The sequence below is a fragment of the Amblyomma mixtum genome, chromosome 4, assembly GCF_055824585.1.
Source record: "Amblyomma mixtum isolate Tamu chromosome 4, ASM5582458v1, whole genome shotgun sequence".
In the NCBI taxonomy this organism is placed as follows: domain Eukaryota; kingdom Metazoa; phylum Arthropoda; class Arachnida; order Ixodida; family Ixodidae; genus Amblyomma; species Amblyomma mixtum.
In genome coordinates, this window is record NC_143015.1 from 151,818,800 (window position 1) to 151,827,607 (window position 8,808).

The 8,808-nt window shown below is 47.1% G+C and overlaps 1 protein-coding gene across 1 annotated transcript in view; it reads left to right on the top strand.

Annotated features, from left to right (window-relative positions):
• Ent3 (equilibrative nucleoside transporter 3) overlaps positions 1 to 6,952 on the top strand; it is a 192,805-nt gene extending 185,853 nt beyond the window's left edge. The window contains exons 9-10 of the mRNA XM_089588345.1: positions 3,728 to 3,971; positions 6,714 to 6,952. Of these exons, the coding sequence (XP_089444471.1) occupies positions 3,728 to 3,971; positions 6,714 to 6,952 (483 nt within the window). The remainder of the gene's footprint in view (positions 1 to 3,727; positions 3,972 to 6,713) is intronic.
• Positions 6,953 to 8,808: the final 1,856 nt, after the last annotated feature.

Consider the following 8,808-nt stretch of genomic DNA (forward strand, 5'->3'; position numbering starts at 1 on the left):
GCAAAGGCATATTGGATTCCTTTAAGAGATCAATGAAAAAGGGAAACGGATGGAGGCTATCCTTTGTGGTGGCAGGAGCGTCACCTTATGGAGCACCTGACCTCTTACAGCAGCAGTGGGGAAGCAGTGCGACAACGGGGGAAATCCCGATCACGTTGTGTGAAACACGCGATTATAAAGAGTGGCTCCGAAACAGTCTAACCCCGTCTTCTTTATAAATTTTCCCTTCTCTCCAACCTCTTTCCCTTTCTTATTGCTGCTGTGCCATCCGTTTTTTAATCTTCTCAGAAAAAGACTAGGCGCTCAGGCCAGTGAGGAAGTGAGTTGGGATGAAGAGGGATGGGGGCAAGCGAAGGAAGTGCGGAAGCTGGGCAGCTACCCCAGGCCTCGGGGCTACACTGTCAAGAGGGGAAAAAGAGGAAAAGCCGGAAGTAGAAGCGAAATGGCGGAAGTAATATAAAAAGACAGATAGCTAGATAGATAGAGAGAGAGAGAGAGAGTGAGGAAAACAAGGCAAACCTCCAGGACTGATTGAAGTTGAAGCGTTGAAGCGAGAAACAAGAAAGTTCGCAGGAGAAGTCGCATAGGAGGCGGCAGTAAGGCAGGGTAAGTGACTCGGAAACTTGTAAAATGAAGAAAAAAAAAATAAAACACAAAATAACGCAAGCTGTCAGGAACGGAGCGGAGCAGCGTCTCTGTAGGCACCGCGGCGCCGAAATTGCCCGCCAGGTAATCACGCGACAGAGAGGGCGCGTTTAGCCGAATCCGCGAAGAGCCGAAAATTAGAAAAAAATAGCAGGAAATGAAAAGAAGTCACGAAATAGAAAGTATAAGTTAAAGCTTTGTGTCTGGAAGCGCCTGGAACAATGTAGCGTGGCGAACAGGAAAAAAAAAATCAGAAGCTCTTGAAGAATCGTAGTATAGACGACAAAACAGCTCAAAAGACAGAAAAAAGGATGTCTCCGCGGCTGAAGAAATTGGGTGAAACAAGAGAAAAACAAAAGTAAAAGGATAAACGACTAATCTAGAAACGTGGAAACGGCGACGGTAAGGCTGAGAAAAGCTGTCGGATATTGCCGGGATACTCGGCGGCAGCTGCCGTGTTTACGCAATAGGCACTCGTTGTGCCATCTTGGCTCTTCGCTCAAGATCGGATTGGTCTGGGCGGGAAAGGGGAAGAGGGGAGGGTGTGAGAGACGAGTGGCTGCAGTTTTGGAAATTGTGAAACAACCTTCGGATCCGCCGAAATTGAGAATAATCTCGGACGTAACTTTTCGTGCTCGCGCCCGGACTTTACTCCCCCTTCTTTCCTACTCAACAACTGGAGCCTCATGCTTCGGTGCTGTAAAGGTTACTGCTCTCGCTGATGGGTGTGTCCCAATAATATTGCCTTCCGCGGAAGCGCAAGGCCCGACGGCCCACTCAAAACTTTCTATTCCTTGCAGGTTTCGGCCTCGCCCCAGTGGACACCCTTTTTTTTTTCGACTTCCTGTGCTTTGACGCTTTGATTTTTTTCTCCCAGAGCTCCGTGGGGAACGTTGCTTCGTGAAGACAACTTTCGTCACTGTTCGGAAGTGACCCTTCAGTTCAAAGGTGGAGCCACACGTCTTCTTCGCTGCTTCGCTTTTTGCGTGTGTGTTTGTGGCTGTTAAGTTTCTTCGCGACTGCCTATGTTTCTTTTTTTTTTTTCTTATGAAAGCACTCCATCTAGGGCCGCCTACTTATCAGCCCCGGCTTTCTTTCTGGCGCCTGTCCGCAGCTTTCTTGACGCAATACCGCACGCACGGCCGACTTCGCATCAAGAAGCTCCTTCGATAGAAAGTCACTGTCTGACGCCCCCTTTTGAGGGCGTCCTCCTGTATATACTGTTCCTCAGCCTTTTGGTCCGGCTTCGGCTTGGCTCCGAACGGCTCCTGATCTTTGCTGCTGTTGCTGCCGTCGTAATGAAAGCAGCGGCCGTCGCGTTATTGGCTGCGTTATTTACTCTCCAAGAGAAAGCATAAGGAAGACAAGCTATCGCGATACTAGCGCCATCCCGTGGCGTTCCTTCGGATCGTCGCCCGCTGTTTCACAAAGCAGCGACATTGTTTCAAGTACTCTTACTCCGGCGAACCTTTTATGCGCTTTAGCGACGAGCTGTCGTTAGCTGAGGAATTTTCTAGGTTTTCATCGAATCTCGTCGCTTCCTCTTCCTCCTTCAATGTGCTTAAATATAATTGTTATGACGCTTCTGCTGCTTTTCTCTGAGGTACGATTTGATTTTCGAACGATTACTTGCAGCTGAATTAAAATGAAGTGAAGTTTATCCTCAGATTATTTCACGAAAGCTGAACACGCTAAAAATGAGGGGGGGCTGGGGGTGCGAAGAGGCAGAAAACGATTAGTGTGCTTACAGTATTAACCATTGTCGAACAAGATAACAACGACAGAAATAAAAGCAAAATATTGCAGAACATGCTACAGTGAAGAATTTAAGTGGGGCTTTTTTTTTTGGCACAATAGCAATTCACAGTTATGAAGCAGAAAAATAGCAACTGAACCTTCACTTTCGACAATGCAAGCTTCAGCCAGTGCTTGGAAACGGGGACGCTAGTTGTGTTTTTTCTTTGAACTCGAATTTCTTACAAACCGCGTTCCATGGCTGACGAAAGGAAAGAGTAACTGGAGAGCCTTTGTTCTAGACTTACTTAACTTACGGTAGCTTGCCTTTATAATGGCAATTTCTTTCGACTCTTCCACTCCCCTCTCGTCCTCTCTGCAAGCTGCAGACGCGTTGTGGACATCGGGCATGCGCAGTAGGGGTATTCAGACCTTCAGACTGGTCATCCGTAGAAGATCAGAGTGACCATGCTTCTTGATCACTATTGCTTAGCTATCAGCTGTCGCCAAAACATTCATACGGGTCGCTGAATGTATCAGTGATGAAAATAAAAAAAATAAGACTCTAAATAACGGTGACAGTTTATGGTTTAGTGGGGTTTAACGTCCCAAAGCGACTCAGGCTATGAGAGACGCTGTAGTGGAAGGGTCCGGATTAATTTGGATCCCCTGGAGCTCTTGCACGTGCATTGACATCGTACAGCACATAGGCGTCTTTTTCGTTTCGTCTCCACCGTAGCGCGACTACAGCGATCGGTCCATCGTCCTCGACGTCAGCAGCCGAGAGCCCTAACCACCGAGCCAGCGCGGCGGAGTTTTGAATAAATTAATTTCTTGAATAATCTAACTATAACCTCTAATGAAACATATCGTACGGTAAATGTCGCGTTGATAGAAGGTCATCGCCTTCCTTCTTTCGGTGTCCCACTCGCGTAATTGCCAAAATGGTCGAGTCAGACACTCTAAAGACAAATATAACTACATGGAAGTGAAAAGGGAGTAAATTAACCTCTAGCGCACTCTCCCCTGTAAAAGGGAGTGCCACAGTGGTCCAGACCCTTTTTCCAAGCGTCTCACCCTAGAGAGCAGAGCACCAGGCCTGGGGAAATCTTGTACCCATTAGAAAACCGGTGGGTACCCGGCGGCACTGGGGATCGAACCCAGCACCTCACGAATGCGAAGCGGATGCTCTACCACAAGGCCGCCGCTTCGGTCAAAAAACAACTTACTCCCTTTTTATTCCTCTCTGTTGAGAGTGTATCGTTCGCATCGGGCTTAGCTCGTGTGTAACTCTCCTTAGCACAGCGTTTCCAGGGCTGCTGGTGACTGATCTCGGCATCGCTCGCAGGTGCTGGCTTCTGTCCGGTACGACTGGTCCCGGGGGCAGCTGGTGTGGCTCTCGTGCAGCCGCGTGGTGCTGGTGCCTCTGTTGGCGCTGTGCGCGATGCCACGCTGGGACCAGGGGAGCACCACGTCCGACCTGTGGGCCATGCTCCTGTCCGTGGCGCTCGGGGTCAGCAACGGCCTGCTCGGCTCTCTGCCCATGATACTGGCCCCGAGCAGGGTTCCCGACGACCAGAAGGAGCTGACCGGTACTTGCACACCGTTCCTTTAAAGGGGCTCTGAAAGGGGCTGCAATAAAGTTACGGTATGCCTGGGGTGTTCAAGCACCCCGCTTCACGAATATTGTCCAGCAAGAATTTTTTTGACGCGGTTTGTAGAGGCTGATTTATATGTAGTCAAAATTTGAATTTAAGCGTCTTCACGCCTTTCCCGCTTATCTCGTATCTTTTTGCGCGCTGGATGGTCGAGGCTACTCCGCGTGCCCCACCTCTGGGGAGGAGCTTCCTGACCACCGCGAAGCTACGCGACTTATTGGCTGCGGTCATGGTATCTTCGTGACGTCTGAAAGAATCTGACCAATAGCCATCTCTCAACTTGTATACGCAGGTGCGAGCGACGGAGGAGGGTGTGAGCATGAAAAGGTTGCCGGGAAGAGCTCGCAACTTTCGTGCGTGATTGTGGGTTTTCTGCTGCGTTTAGAAGTGTACTGTTTAGCTTAAGGGTTCGTGACAATACAATGGAAGTGATTGAGAAGGTTGGTGTGGTCTCCTCCGAAGGTATTTCAGAGCCCTTTTAATAATGCTTGAAATAACATTATACGGTTACATTTGGACTTTTTCGTGTTTGGTATTTCGGCTTCCCCCATCGTTCCGTCCACTCAGGTGCGCAGGTAAACCTCTGCGAAGTCCAGTATCCTCCTTCATTGCACTTGTGCCAACACAGTGCACAAGTGTACCTCTGCGGACGTCATCTAACGGGCCAGAATTCTTTATACAGTTCGCGCTGTAACACATCGCCTACAGTGAGAGCTCACGGCACCAGTGCGGGCATAGGACCACCTGGATAACAGAGGGGTGCTCAAGCATTTACGAGCTTTGATAATAGCCCCAAATATCAAGTAGACCTTCATATGACCTTCATCAAGGGAAGTTGCTACCAGCAAAAAATGAAACTTGGACATCAAAATAAGGTCTTAGCTGGCGGAAGTTCAACACAAGCGTGGGTTAATGTTACTTCGAAGGCGCGGAGACTGCCGTTTAGAAGTGTCAATAAACGTCGACTGTATTTTTTTCCAGGAGCTGAAACGTTTGTGGTTTTGTGTTGGCATTTCAGTTGTCTTTCTGTTGTTACATTTCTTTTTTATAATACCTGCTGCATAAAGGAATGCCGTAGTGAATTCCATGTAGGAAGATGTAGCATGAATTAGAGTACAAGCTTTCTTAAAGCTATCATTTAAACAGAAAGTGTTGAAGATTTAGCCGTTCGGTAAAGTCAGAAGCAGCCTGCAACCTGACTCTGTGCCCTGCCGAGAGGATGCTGGGCACTTAACATAGAAGTCGTTTCGTCGTGCCACTGAATCTAGAACTGCGTATTTTCACTGCGTGATGCCGTGTCCTTTCCTGTCTCCTGTCGAAACGTTGCGATCCTGGTGTAGTGCAGCATTTGTCAAAAATAAAGTCTAAGGGGTTTCCATTAGAGCCATGCCGCATGACTCGGAATGCATTCGTTCTAGATCTCTTGAAGATCAGTAGAACTTTAATCTGCTCGCTTCCTTGAACTGAGGCCTCTATGAACGCTACACATCTGAAAAGAAAACCCACGAAATTTTCATTTTTTCACAACGATTGTGCAGGTTCAAGTGAAAGAGCGTGTTGTAGTGGAACAAAGTAACTTGATTTCACAACTTCTCTGAGAGGTAGGAAGTTGTGTAGTGAGTAAAAATAAATTTGCATAGAAGAGTTGCATACGGAAAAAGTGCTGTTAGTAGAGTGAAGCAATTTGGCTTACTTTGTCCTTCTGAAATAGCGCTATGTGTCTATAGGCGTCATTACTACGCATAAGTGCGTGTGCGAGAGTGCTAGTCGAGGAGCGGAGTCAATGTCGACTGAAAAATTGCCGTCTTTTCGGACTGTTCACATTCAGGAATTTTCTAATGTTCTTCTCTGGTATGGTATGTATGCTAGCTCCCACTTTGTTTCTGTGTTGCCATTATGCTACAGTTTTCATGATATCTCAACGTGGCACTGGGCTTGAGAATCGTGCCTACATTTATAGATACATTTGACCTAGTGGTTACTAAAATGTTTCTTGATAAAACGCGGTAAGTGGAGCTCTCTGTCAGCGGCTTTCCTGTATCCTATGTCGTTCTGCCTGTGTAGTTGTTTAAGAAATTGCAAAAAGAAAGCTTTTTGTTCTGTCTGTACCGCTCGTGTTGACTTTGAAATTTAGGTGAAAGGCTGATTTTTTCCTTCTTTTATCATGTGAAAACTTTGTGCTAATAAGCTTCAAGTCAGTCTTCAAATGATTAAACCCTTCTCTCCGTAGTTTTGGCTTAGTTGACTGACAATGCAGCGAGCTATCAAAAGAAAAATGATAGAGATCGGAAGCGGGCGGAGTGGGTGAGGGAAAAAACGCGGATAATTGATATCCTAGTTGAAATCAAGAGCAAGAAGTGGGCTTGGGCAGGGCATGTAATGCGAAGGCAAGATAACCACTGGTCATTAAGGGTAACGGAGTGGATTCCGAGAGAAAGCAAGCGTAGCAGGGGGTGGCAGAAAGTTAGATGGGCGGATGAGATTAAGAAATTTGCAGGAATACGGTGGCCGCAACTGGCGAAGGACAGGGTTGATTGGGGAGACATGGGAGAGGCCTTTGCCCTGCAGTGGGCGTAGTCAGGCTGATGATGATGATGAATGCAGTCGAATGCTGTGCTTTCTTTTTCAGTGTTCGTGTAGGTGAAAAGTGTTTAAACCTCCCTTCCCTCGTTTCAGGAAACATTATGACACTTTCGTACAGCGTGGGCCTGACCACGGGATCCGGCCTGGCCTACCTGATTGTATACTTGATTCGAGGCTACGACTTCGGGCCGACCTGCAGCGAAGACCTGCCAACTACGCTCACCTCAGCTGCACTGAACGAGACCACGACGCATTGGTCAACTGCAGTGAATACCTTAACATCAGTAGTTAGCGCTGCTGGAAATGTTACCGGACATATGGACACGTTATAAGAGCTTGTTCGCTTCGTGTTCGAGGGGTTTCAAAGGGACTGTTCGTATCGTGCTCGCCGTTTGTTTGCAACCTGTCAACTGTGAAGGGTATCTATGTTGAAAAGTGTTGGTGTTAAGGTTTTGTCGCCTCTGTTAACTTTGGCTTCGGTGGCTAAAGTGATGACGCGCAAAAGCTCAGGAAAGGAAGTGAGCGAGCATGGTGAACTTCGTGTGCGAAGTTATTTGCATTTACCTAAACGAACAATTAGAAATATGCAGCCGAAAGTTCTGTGAGTATGCACATGTGATCTACCACAAGGAGATGTACGCGCCAATGAAAAAAAATTAATTGCCGTTTTTTATGCATCCTGGAAAAGATATAGGTAGCCTAGCTGTAAATGTATGGATTACAGAGCGCACTATCAAATCTCAATGAACACGCCCTTGGATGCAAATAAATTAATTTCTTTGACAGACTTACTTCGCATAAACTTTTGAGGACGGGACACATCGCGACATGCAGCTATACCATGGCGGCTTTTAAAAACCTTCCCACCTCAATCACTGGCTCGTTTGCGGAGAAACTGCACACGAAGCTTGCACATTGATGTAAGTTGTGACTTCTAGTTCGCTTGACAACAGTAGTCACCTGGTAGCCCGGAGCGCGGACAGATGGCGCCATCGGCGGAATCCCGGCGTCGGATGTTTTCGGCCCCTCGATTCCGCCGCAGACGATTCTGGGATTGCATTATGCGCTGCAAACTAGGTATGTACCGTTGTAAGACTTACTGCAAGGCATAAGTTACAACAAAGTCTAAGCTCCGGGCGCAGTTTCACCGCGAAGGAACCAACGGTTGAGGCGAGAGGAGGTTTAAAAGTCTCGGCAGTAAAGATGCATTCGAGGGTATATGTATAAGCTCAGGGAATGCTTAGTGTCACAACTTTGCGAAGTCACACAGCTGCTTCTTGTCTTTCTGATTACTTTCTTTTTCTGAGATTAGCGTGATTCTGACGACACTTTCGTTAACTACCACTAGGCTGCGCTGGCGTCGCTGATGGTGTCTCACGTGTGTTCGCTGGCACATGTTCGGACTGTACCTCGCTCATAACCATGGGCTGTGATAGTTTTGCTACGCTCTTTTGATTGCTTAGTAGATCATGCTATCAGTTGCTTTTCGGAAATTTTCATTCGTTTGACTGTCAAGCACTCATTATAGTCGCCGAAGTGGCAATCTAATAATGCGCGTGGGATCCAAGAGAGAAATGCGAAGGCAATATCTCGCTTTTGATGTTACTCGAGATGCTTCCCGCTTGAATGTGTAAAACGTTGTGATACTGATCGTAATAACTGCTTTTGAATACTGCGTGCAATTAATTAACGTTTCCAGGCACCTTTACTTTTGCTTGTTGCGGCTTGCACGTTTGACACAGAATCTCGTGCGCCAACAACTCAGGCGTTCTCTTTGTCATGACGAAGAAAACGCCCATAAGTCGGTCATCTGAAATGGCACAGGATGAGAATAGTAGTGGTGGAGAAAAGGAACGGGTGGGGCGACTAAGCTGTTTTCTAGTCTTCGAATTGGAATTAAGAGAGACCTTACTCATTCGCATGCACCGGACCGCATCCATACGACCTCAGAGAGAAATTGCACATCTTTATCACCATTCTCGCAGTTGAACAATTTCCACTTCTTTCCCAAGTATGGTATTATCAACAGGTGGAAGCTCACGAAATTCAGAAGCGCGCACACGTAGTGGTTAAAGAAATACATTTCATCCTCACCATTACCTGATTGGGAACACAGACTCTTTTACAGTGAATACTGAAAGCGCTAACTAAGGAAACCTTAAACTCAAGTTAAGCTGGTTAGGAAAGC